The sequence below is a fragment of the Sinocyclocheilus anshuiensis genome, unplaced genomic scaffold, assembly GCF_001515605.1.
Source record: "Sinocyclocheilus anshuiensis isolate Anshui unplaced genomic scaffold, SAMN03320099.WGS_v1.1 scaffold1430, whole genome shotgun sequence".
In the NCBI taxonomy this organism is placed as follows: Eukaryota; Metazoa; Chordata; class Actinopteri; order Cypriniformes; family Cyprinidae; genus Sinocyclocheilus; species Sinocyclocheilus anshuiensis.
Window position 1 is genome coordinate 363,964 of NW_015555721.1, and position 12,477 is coordinate 376,440.

General features: G+C 38.2%; 1 protein-coding gene across 1 annotated transcript in view; it reads left to right on the forward strand.

Annotated features, from left to right (window-relative positions):
• The window catches only part of LOC107672474 (cdc42-interacting protein 4 homolog), a 31,420-nt gene extending 23,831 nt beyond the window's left edge, over positions 1-7,589 (forward strand). The window contains exons 10-14 of the mRNA XM_016465677.1: positions 4,342-4,451; positions 4,684-4,816; positions 4,901-4,989; positions 6,471-6,595; positions 6,681-7,589. Coding sequence (XP_016321163.1) covers positions 4,342-4,451; positions 4,684-4,816; positions 4,901-4,989; positions 6,471-6,595; positions 6,681-6,832 — 609 coding nt within the window. The 3' untranslated portion in view covers positions 6,833-7,589. The remainder of the gene's footprint in view (positions 1-4,341; positions 4,452-4,683; positions 4,817-4,900; positions 4,990-6,470; positions 6,596-6,680) is intronic.
• Positions 7,590-12,477: the final 4,888 nt, after the last annotated feature.

The following is a 12,477-nucleotide window of genomic DNA, read 5'->3' on the forward strand; positions in this document are numbered from 1 at the left end:
CTGACTGTTCACTTGCCTTTAATCATGTTTGAACTTTCTCAGACTATAGTTTTTGCTGTGGTATATGAAGAAGTACTTACTTAAAGTGTATGGAAAGCAAAGTCACAATGATATAAAATTAGTGTCATTCATTTTTTTGTCATTCACATTGATGTTAAAATGACATTTTCTGATTTGTGACATTACTTTTTATGTACTGCTAAAACACTGCTGGTCACTTTCAGAAGTTGTAGTGATTCTTTCTTTTCCAAGAAAGAATGTGAAACTAATTGGTTATATAATTTAAATTTTTTAATATTTTAAAATATAATTTAAATTGATTTTTCTCACTTTAAGCAATATCGTATCGCATATCGAATATCGCATTTTTTAACAAGGTATCGCGTAGCGCATTTTTTTTCAATATCGCACAGCCCTATTGATTAGCTGGATCAAGTGTGTTTAATTGGGGCTGGAGCTAAACTCCAGCCCCCCAGGAGCACGATTGGACACCCCTGACCTAAATGAGCCATGACCATTATTTTACCAGCTAGAACCCATTTTAAACCCAGCCATCAGATCCTTAGAATATGTTTTTTTATGTGATTTTCCAGCAGGGTTCTACAGTACCTATCACTGAAGTGGTGTCCAATCCTGCTCCTGTAGGACCACCATCCCAAGTTTAGCTCCAACACGCTTTTCTTGAAGATTCTAGTAACCTTGAATAATTGGTTCAATAAAGCTCATGTCTACAGGAAGGTGGCCTTTCAGGAGCAGGATTGGACACTTCTGCACTATAAGATGAGAGAGTAGATTTAGTCTAAAAGGTAACAGACTGGCTTTGAGAAGATTTGAGGACAAGACATTGTTTGATTTGTGGGCAAGTCTTTGCGACTAGAAATGGTGTTAGATCCAAAGCTGTGGTTTCTTGCACCTTTTGTCACAGTTGAAAGATGCATGATGGTTCAATCCACCTTCACCCTTTCTCACCCTTTACTCTCAATCTCTCTGACGTACACAACACAGATCCTTACGGTTTTCCAGTATGCACCCTTTGCATGGCTACTTGGCTGTGAGTGGGGATGGAAAAGCCCCCAGCTCTGTTGTTTAGCTCAGCGTGTGACCAAGTGGTCATTCTGCTGCATCTGTGCTTTTCTTTGGGACATTTCTCCCTCTGCCATGGGCCTTAACACGCATACACTACTGCTATTATATGCGGTATAATATATCCCTCAGTCCCATCACAATGACACCTTTGTGCACTGTGTGCCATCAGGATAGATGCTCGGTTGCATCTGGTTAAGTTGTTAAGGAGAAAAATCCTCTTAAAATGAGGGTTGGAGACAAAGCATTACTAAAACATTCTCTTCAGTCATGTGATGATTCAGAGCTCTGTGTAGGATTCAATGGATCTGTCTTTGTCCTAGAGGCCTATGTAGGTCTGAAGTGTTTTCTGGAAACAATTCACCTTCATATTAATAACATAATTTCCTGCTTCTCCAATAATCTAGTTTCCTGCTTCTTCAACACATTAGGCCTTTTTCACATGAGCCTCAGCGCTTGCCAGCTTAACTGTCTAGTCTTCTTCTGTTTAATTTCTGTGTCATTGTACAGATCTATTTTTTTGTCTTGCGTGTTAGTTAATATGGAGTTTCTGTTGTATTGACCAAAGTGGCGCTGCAAATCTGCTTCCTTTTTCCCCTACTCTTAGTAGTTAAGATCAAACATCTTCCTTCGTTCCTTGTTGCTTCACTTTTTGCTCACTGTGCATGTTTCCTTTCCGGCTGAGACACGATGTTGAGAAGCTAAAACCAATTTGTGGGGAAATACTTATTTTTAGCACCAAGCTTTCATTCGTTTACCCATACATTTGTGGATTGTTTGGCACAATTTTAGATTTAAAGCTTTTTTTTTCTTGTATCAGGGTGAAATGTATTTACTCTGTTCCACTTAGTAAGCTGCCCACCTACAGTGTCATAGGCACTCCCAATGTAAAAGCTATCTTATACAGTAGGGAACAATATTATGCTGCCATGTAAGATGTGTCATTTTGGTCATGATTGAAAGCAGCATCACATTTATTCTACAACAATAATCCCAGAATGAAATGTGTATATATATTTAAAAATAGATAATTCCATCTAATTAATGCATGATTTCATCCAGTATTAGTGTAGTGTTTTTTTTTTTGTGTTAGGATAGGAAGTTTTTAGCTTAGCAACCAGCTAATGACAGATTCTTTATATGAAGCTGTGAGCATTAGTTATTTGTATTCTTCGAATACTCTTTGTGCTTATTAGAATAACTAGTAATTTAGCTAATGCTAACTGTTGATTCAGCTGTAAGGTTGTCTCTGTAGACAGCTTGCTTGGTTCTGGAACAGAGCTAGTATGCATAGCGAATTCACTGAAATATTAGGACTCCTTTCATGTTCAGGCATTTCTGTTGCTATAGTCCAGCAGAAGCCTCTGAATGTTGATTGGGCAAAAAGTGGCTCCACTTATTAGATCCATAATGGGGTGGGGAATAAAACGTAATAGCAGCTCTGTTTTGGAGATTGTTTACATCTGACGATTCTTACTCTGTGAACAGCACAAATTCTCTTGGGAATTTCTTGTAAGTTTGGCTATTGTTAATTCAATATGATATGCGTTCAAGTGATTTTTGGTTGAATTAAGTGGATATTTTGGCGTAATTTCTCTGTAATTTTTTTCTGACAAACACAGGAAACTTTGTACCACTAGCACAATGAGATGAAGATCAGTGGATTCCCAATAGGCATGTAATTTATGCCTTAATTTATCATTTTTGTGCTGCCATGAGACTGTTGGGAATTTTTTGGGTAGTTTCAGTAACGATGGGTTGTCCACCACGCAATCCTGCCACCTCAATTTTTTCTGGAAAGCTTTATAACTGGTATTCATCAACGGTACACAAAGTTTTTACAAACTTAATTATGACACATATCAATTAGCATCACCATGGTAGTGTAATTGGCATTACCTTAACTTGAAAAGTTTTGTGGTGCCATTCATGTACATTCATCTCATCTTCACGATCATTCCAACATCACTTGAAAGCCACATGATCCATTGAACAAGACCAAGAATTGTTTTCTGATGGAGACATTGTTTGCTTCTTCATCTGGTTGTTGGGGCTTGTGGATTTGGGTTTGGTTATTCTTTGTCTTGCTTCTCTTGGCTCTTGCTGAGGTTGGTCCAGTGTTGTTCTCGTTGCTGTTTTGATGTTGCTTTGAGGTGTTTGATGGTGTCTCTTTCTTTTCCCATGTCATTTGTGTTTTTTGTTTGTTTTTACCCTTCCCTATCCTTCCCACCATCCCTCTCCTGCTGTTCTGTCCCTGTGTCCCTCTGGGTTTGTGCCTGGTGTCTGTCCCAGCTGCCCTCGTCTTCACTCAGTCCTTTCTCCACACCCCCCACCCCCTCGCCCGCTAACGGACCCCCCTCCCCCCAGTTTGGCCGGGACCCCCTCACAAAGACCCACTCCACTTCGTTACTGTTCCTATGTCCAACAAGCCATGCCGCTCTCATGCAATGTTCTCACACAGTGAGAAAACTGACAACGCACTGACAGACAAGACAGAGCAGGTTACTTCTGGTATGAAACAAATTTATATAAAGAAAGGTATAAAGAAATTTAAACAACAAATACCATTTTGTGGCTCTTTAATGTGTCGTGACAGATCGCTGTAGCGCCTCAGTTCAAGCGGCACGTGAACCGATCATCTTTTTATATTTACTAGTTATAGCATGAAATAAACATGAATGAACATCAGAAGGTATCTTGTTTCAACCGCAGAAAGACGTCAATACACACGATTTTTCAAATTCAAGTCCACAGACGTTAATCTAATCTCCTGTCAGACAAAAATGGCAGGTTCGGCATTAAGATCGGTCCGATTGCCTGTCAATCAAACTCCCTGCGAAGTGTCTGTTACAATAATAGAGCATAACCAGAACTTCATACCCCTAGAACAGTAGTCCTAATCTGAAAGGATTTTTTTTGACTTGTGCAAATATAAAACATTTGACTGAATATTCCATGTAACAAATATTAGCTTCGCATTCCTTCTTCAAAATAGATCCATTTAAAAAAATGACTGTCTGTGGTAATCGACAACATGCCACAGATGGTGTTCAAAAAGTGCAATTTTATTTAACCCAGACCGTTCCTTTGAGTAAACTACAGCTACAGTTCAGCTTTTCCTTCTGCAAACCTGAAGTCTCACTGTGGGGTCTCTGGTTCACGCCTGTCACTGCTTGGCTTGTGGTGTTGGAGGGGTGGCTGTTTGTTTGTTTGTGTGAATCTCTGTGAGTGACACTATCTCCCTGCCCATCTCCTCAGCCTGTGGACACAGAGGGCTTCACCCATCTTCCTCCTGAGCAGCGCAGGAAACGCTTGCAGCAGAAGATCGATGACATCAGCAAGGAGCTGCAGAAGGAAATGGATCAGAGGTGAGTCACCTGCCATGCCAACTCTCCGACAACTATCGCCATGACCACCGGCCACAGCTGAATCCACAGGGTTGCCGAGGTCTGGGCTTTGTTTACTAAGCTCGTCAGGTCTCTGAGGAATCAGTGGTGTTAAGTGCCACAAGTAACCGTATCTGTTTGTTCTTTGTCTTTCTCTGTTATGATCAAGATAGCTCTTGCTATCTTAAATAAATATATTTATGTCTCTGTGCAGTGAGGCTTTGGGTAAAATGAAAGATGTCTATGAAAAGAACCCTCAGATGGGAGATCCTGCCAGTTTGGCACCTCAGATCACTCAGACGGCACAAAACATGGAAAGACTGAGAGGAGAACTCAGCAAATATGAGGTTTCAGTTTAATTCTCTCTGTAAATCTTTATACGCTTCATAAAGACTTTTCTTAACACACTGGTGTCTTGGTTTGTTTGGTAGTCCTGGCTCGCAGAAGCAGGGGGCCGAGGAGACTCGATACGATACTCGACACACTCTCTGAACAATAACGGTGCTCATAACCCCAGCAGGTCAGTTTTATTTCAACGAACATGATTTTCTGATTATGGTGTGTATTCTGATTAATCTTATTCTGAATAAGAGGTTTACATGCTTCACAGCTAATGACATTTTTTCTTATATACAAGTTATCAGCATGTTTCCAATAACTAAGACTTGCATGTTGTTTTCCTACTACTCTCTTGTGTAAATACCATAGACAACCATTTTATTCACTATTGGTGGTAATTCTACACAGCAATTTAATCAACTAATTTCATTTGTGTATTTAAGAACAGCACACAAGAGTGCAGTGAATTGCAAAATGTAGGTCATGAGTCTCTTGATATTACAAGAGGGGGGGGGGATTTGCATAAGACCTTGTATCCATTTACATTTAATCATTTAGCAGACGATTTTATCCAAAGCGAATTACAAATGAGGAGAACAATAGAAGCAAGTAGACTAACAAGAGGGCAACAGTATACAAGTGCTTTGACAAGTCTCAGTTAGTCTAGCACAGTACACAGCTGTTTTTTTAATAAATTAGAAAAACGAGTAGAGTAGAGTAGAGTAGAGTAGAGTAGAGTAGAGTAGAGTAGAGTAGAGTAGAGTAGAGTAGAGTAGAGTATAGTAGAGTAGAGTCAGCGCCCTTGCGCTATGGGCGTCCTAAGTTCAAATCTTGACTCAAGGACATTTCCCGATCCTGCCCCCCATCTCTCTCCCACTTCTCTTCCTGTCATTTCTGATCTGTCCTAACATAATAAAGGCAAAAATGGCAAAAATAAATCTTTAAAAAAATTCAAATAAGAATAGGTAAGTGCTAGTATCAGTTGGTAATGTGCTGATGAAAAAGATTTGTTGAAAATGGCTAAAGACTTGGCTGCTTTACTTGGTTGAGATAGGCAGGTTGTTCCACCAGCCGGGAACAGTCCAGGAATGATTTTGTGCCTGGGATAGCACCACGAGGTGGCGTTCACTTGCAGAACGTAAGCTCCTGGACAGCGCATAAGTCTGAACTAGCGAGTTTAGGTATATTAGTGCAGAGCCAGTGGATGTCTGGTAGGCAAACATCAGTACCTTGAATTTGATGTGAGCAGCTATCAGCAGCCAGTGCAAACTGATAATGATTATCCAGTCTGCAGTAATTTTTTAATGTTGGAATTATTATGGATTTCTTTTTTTTACATAGGTCAGTGATTTTATGCATATTAAAAAATCTATATATTTGTTACATTTACAGTCTAAAGTGATTTGTGAAGTTTTTTTTTCTTTTAGTTTGTTCTTTTTTTTTTTTTTCCTCAAAAGATAAAAGAACATTTTATTCTTCATGGTTTGACCCCTTAAATGTTTATGCATTTACTTGGTAATGTGGATATGCACAGATATAAATATAGAATTCACATTACATACAAGCTGTCATGTTCAGGTTTCTAGACATTGTATTGCTTGAATCCAGTTATGCCGATTGAATTATGTTTACATAATCAGAATTTTCCTGTGCTCTTTTCAGTCCTGGAACTATCTCAGATGACACAGACTCTTCCCAGGCCATCTACACTGAATTTGATGACGACTTTGAGGAAGAGGAACTCGCTGCACCTATTGGTCAATGCACAGCACTCTACAATTTCCCAGGTATGATTATTATACAGTTTTGCCTGAGCATTTGTGAATATCATACCCACCTCTTTTCCTCTGAGACTCCTCCATCTGCCCACAGGCTCCAGTGAGGGAACCATCTCCATGCAGGAAGGGGAGGTGCTGTCTGTAGTGGAGGAGGATAAGGGAGACGGATGGACACGAGTGCGCCGGAACAACGGGGACGAGGGCTATATCCCAACTTCTTACGCTACCATCACTCTTAATAAATGACCTCATCCCCTTTCCACCCGCTGCAGCAGTGATGCACTATACCAAACACTATGAGTTGCTTCAGATTACCACTCATGTCCCAACATGGCTTGCTGCTCCTCTCAGAGGGATCATTTAAGGGGGAATCACTGCACATTGGGCTAATACACTCCTCCTCTAAGGATGAATGAGTATCTCAGGGTGTGTATTATGTGAGTAAATGAGGTAGAGAAGGTTGGAATAATTTTTCTCCTTATTTTGCATGAAAAACGATGCAGCAGGGTGCCATGTATAAATGCAGCTATTGCTCAACAGACACATCAGTTCCTGTGGTGACTCTTATGGTGACTTTTGATAGCAGTCTATCAGCAGAGCTGAGATATTTTGTCTGACCATGATCCACTCAACGTGTCCTTCACTAAGATCTTCCATCTGCAACTTGATGATGTGATTCTGCGTCTGGAGCGAAAAGCGTAACTCTCCGCTGGCAGAAATCCAGCAGCGTTTTAACTTGAAGTATTTGCTTTGATGATCCGAGTGGCCAAAACTTACGTTTTACAGCAGTAAGTGTTGCATATGCTTCCTTAAATGTGCAGTAACATGAATACCACATCTACGAGTCAATAAGACCTAACATTTTTGTCTATAGAAAATACTGAGCTCCCAAGTAATATTAAGTAACTCCCTCTTTCTTTATTTTTTAAGACTGTTACACAAATACACAAGTTGACATACTCAGCAATATTATGACAATCAAAGTCTCAATCTGAAGAAAAAGCCACACTTCTCAAATCTACGAATATGTAGTACATTAAATAGTTTGTTGAAATAAAAGAATATAATTTATTGAGTATATAAATAAGTGTTTGTATAATAAACAATCAATCACATTTATATAAGAGTTGACTGCACACATTTGCTATTTCAGATAGATCAACAATGCACAGTGTACTCGCAGTTGAGAAAAACTATTTTAGATGACAAAAGCAAATTTAGGAGTTTCATATATAGATATATGAAATAATATATTTTAGGCATCACAACACCACTATTGTCTTATTAGCTTTCTGTTCTTGATGAATAAAGATTGTATAGTTAATAGATTTCTAAATACAAGGGTTCAAGCCTCTGTGTTCAGCATTTGTTTTGTTTGTCTTTGAACAAGTCCACGGCAGAACTGTTAATGTTTGGCTAAGTCAAGGTGCCTTCAACTTTGTATATGTACCATACTCAGAATACGTTATTTTATTGTCTTTATAAATGTCAAGCACATTTCCAAGTTGACAAGATTTCCTGTTGTTTTCTTTTTTGGTGAAATTCTCAATGTTTCAAAATTTGTATACCTTTTAAGAAGAATTTTTTATCTTTAGCAGCAGTTAAACTACTTTTACATGCATACTGTAGCGCAAAAAAAAAGAGCCTTAAAATCAAAACATTGATTTTACATGTTGATGATCATGATACCATTGCTTTTCATAGCTAACAAGTGCCGCCTGCTGGTAATAGGAGGTTGCTGTTAAGTGGTCTTGCCATGTAGAGTGGCTGATCTGGTTTCATTCTATCTGGAGTAAATACTCGTATGTCCACTGACTAATAATGCAGCAACATCGAGACTTACCCATAAAGTTTACATTTACTATTATAAATAGTGCTAAATACATCTGCTCGGTTTCCAGTTCTAAAACCTGAGGGGGAAAATTTGGGAAATTTATGATGGGTCATTAAAATAAAACTTAACTCAAGTAGGCCGACTGTGGGCCACAAACATTATTTTGCTAATAAATCAGCTGTTAAACAATCAAATAAGCACAATTGCGACCGCACGTTAGCTGACTTCTAACGTTAAATTAAACAGCACTGCTGCGTTGCTTCCCAATCGTACCCATCCTGAATTTATGCTAATGAACTATAGTACTCGACTAATTTTATGCTGCTGCTCATTATTCTACTTAAATGTACCTTTGATCATTGGTGTTTTTCATTCGTGCAAAATAGAACAGTCGTGAAATCACGACCTCTCGTGGCTCATTGATTTATTAGGGCAGGCTTCCGACAGGTGGCAGTATTTGCACAGCAAATATAAACTGGTACTCGTCCTTGTTCATACATTTGCAACAGATTTGAAATAATATATGAACAGTTCAAAACAAAAAACAGACACGTCTTTCTAGAGTAAATCTAAAATCAGTCAAGTGTGACTGACAAATCTCCAAGAGTGATGGTTTGACAGACGTGCAAATCTGAATAGGACAACCAAGAAAAAAATAGCCTTTCAAAAAGCCACAGATTTAAGATCCAGGTGTCAAAATATCAATATTTGGCAACTCCGTGAAAGAGCCCGCTGAACGCTTCAGTGTTTATATTAGTATTCTCAAGGGTTCAGCCTAATAGCCTGTGAAAGACTGATGCAGTTGAGCTTTCTCCAGATGTTCCGTCGCGAACTGTACAGCAAAAAACAACAGTAAATAAATAAATAAAACGAATATACGAACGACTCATTGCTATACTATTAAATTACTTAAATATTTTAACAATGTTATCACACAAAAACGAAAATATAGGTGTATGAATAAACAACAACAATGCGCTTTGCTCACTATAACCAAATGTACAAAACGCAGCATTCGTTGATGAAGCAGCATCAGTATACACAATACAGGCCAGGTTATGTTCGCTATACATGTAGGCTACTGACTGAATAATAATGCGCTTCATAAAAATCATTATCGGCTGTGAAATCAGTGAGAATCACTGAGCTTCTTCCACATATTCAGCATCACTGCTTGTCTAGAGGGCGCCAAATTTATGCAAATTTGTAACGTAATAGCCTCAAATGCTGTGATCTTGTGCCTATCACGTTTTGTAGTGAACAGTTGTTTAAAAAATTTCATGTGAATTTATGGAAAATTTTTTCGCTCATCAAATGTGGATAGAAAATATGCAAGTGAGTTTTATATTGTTAAATATAAATATAAAAAAAAGTTAAAAATAAATCAGTCATTCTTGAGAAGTGGGACAAAACGGTGCAAAATTGAAAAAATAAAACCTTGTACTCAGACAAATGAAAGATGGTGTTGACATATCATGGCTGTGACAAAGGAAATATTAACATTAGGATTTAAAATATTCTAAAACTATGAAACTTAGCAGAGCCTGTCTGACACTGATGTCCTCTGCAGAGGTGAACTGTGGCAAGGGGATCCTTTAGAGTGACAGATGCCCCTGATTTTATTACATTTTATTGAATGTCTGACGGTGTTGACAAAAAGTGGGGACGCAACTTTAAAATCTTATGAAACATGCACGTGTCATTAAAAAACAACCTTGCTTTGATAGGAGATATTATTAAGTGTTGATTTTGATAAAACAAGCTATTTTTCATCATTAAAAAAAATTATTTGATCCATTTTATTGCATATGAATGATTGAACCCTTCTCTGTGAACACACTGTTTTAGACGTAGTGAGAGGACACAGATTTTGTATAATAATGAGAAAATTAAATTGAAGGTGATAATTGTGTTAAATACGTTCTATTATTAATCCCTCATGACATTTAAAATGGAAAATATTTTTATTTTTTAAAGCTAATTGCAGTTACCCTTGCTGGACCTGTTTTGTCCCACGTCTCAAGAATGACTGAAATAACACTTTCCAGAACATTGTCGTTCACCATTCCTGGCTGGTGGAGTGATCTTCCCACCCCTATCCGGAATGCTGAATCCCTGACAATTTTCAAGCGACAGCTGAAAACTCATCTCTTTCGAACTTGACTTCACCATAAAAAAAAAAAAAAATCTATCTCTTTACTTATTCCTTCTCTTTCTAGCTTGTACTTATTTGAACAATGTCTAGAAACTTGGTATTACAAGCACTTCCTGTATCTGTTTGCCTCTTTAAGAAGAATCGCTTTATGTATCCCCCAATTGTAAGTCGCTTTGGATAAAAGCGTCTGCAAAATGACTAAATGTAAATGTAAATGTAAATGTAAATATAGGTAGCCTAGTGAAATTTTTTAACTCTGCTCAGTTTCTTATGCTACAAGCAACTAAACTAGTTGAAATAATAAATATGTAGGCTATTACGCTGCTGATAGAAAAATAGGCTACTTATGTGTCAGTAACTAGAAATGTTACATTCCATTCAGTCCAGATGTGGGATTTTCATATTTGATATCTGACATCCGACAGTCTGTCTGATGCTCAGAAAATGATAAAGCTAGCATTTGTTTTATAGGTGCAAGTTGGTGGAATACTGTTTTCAAAATTCTATGTTTGAGACAGAAACATCCTGATCTTACTATTTGGGGCAGATATGCAAATTGGGACACAGCAGAGGTCTAATGTCTTGGATTCTTGATAGCAGCCTACCTGTGGCTCCATTTTTATTCCCTTGCGTCTGGAGCCCCGAGGATTTAAAGGGGTCATATGATGTTGCTTAAAAGAACATTATTCTGTGTATTTGGTGTAATGAAATGTTTTTATGCGGTTTAAGGTTCAAAAACACATTATTTTCCACATACTGTACATTATTGTTTCTCCTCTATGCCCCGCCTTTCTGAAACGCGTCGATTTTTACAAAGCTCATCGGTCTGAAAAGCGAGGTGTGCTGTGATTGGCCAGCTATCCAGTGCGTTGTGATTGGCCGAATACCTCAAGCGTGTGATGGAGATGTTAAGCCCCTTACCCTATTGTGATGCCCTGTCCGGCTGGAGCGACGAGACAAAAACATTAAAACCCATTATAAACAAGGCATTTGTTGCATCCAGTGGGGACATAATTATGGATTATAATGATTTATACTGTCTTTTTACCGTTGCGTTGCATCGCGCCGCGTAAACATAAAACCATGTCTGCATTTGTGATCGGAGAAATGACAAACAATAAATGATTGTGTATTTCATAAAGATTTATTGATTTTTTACAATTGGTCTTGGTCGACTATAGACGTGTAAAGGACGTCAGTGGACGTTAGGCTACCCACAACCTCTTAAAAATGACTTAGGGCACTTAATTTAATGATTGGAGTATTAACAAAGGTGTAAGCACAATTGCTTTTGCATATTTCATAGGAATTTCATAGAGGGTCGTGATGGACTATAAATGCACGTGTAAAGGACGTTAGTGGACGACGTCCTCTCACAACTGATTCACAACAGGGTATACATATTGTACTACACTTAGCTAAAAAAGTCAAGGTAACAATTATATATGCAACACCAGACAACTGTAGAGTTGCACAAACGTATCTGAATGCATTTTTAGGAAATGTTCTGTGTTACATATTTTTACCGATTTAGCCTATGTCGTCCTACCGCGACTATTTTTGGCCAGGGACACGACGTTGCCGTCGGACCAATGTTTAATTAAATCACATATCATTATCTGCCCAAAACATGACATTTGATAGACCTTTATAAATGATTTTTGTTGCACATATATTGCTTCCAATTTGTAGAAGACATTGTTAAACATAGGCTACTCTATCTACTCTCTGCAGTGAATCTGAATACAGCTGTAGTTACTTCAGTTAGAGCTAATTGCATGCTTTTTGCAATTAACCCAATTATCCGGGGTGTTCCTCTCCCTCGTCCCTTATGTTGTGTCAGAACACATACTTAATTGGAATTCGTCTCTACTTTGTAGTCTTGAAAAGGAAGATAATGGC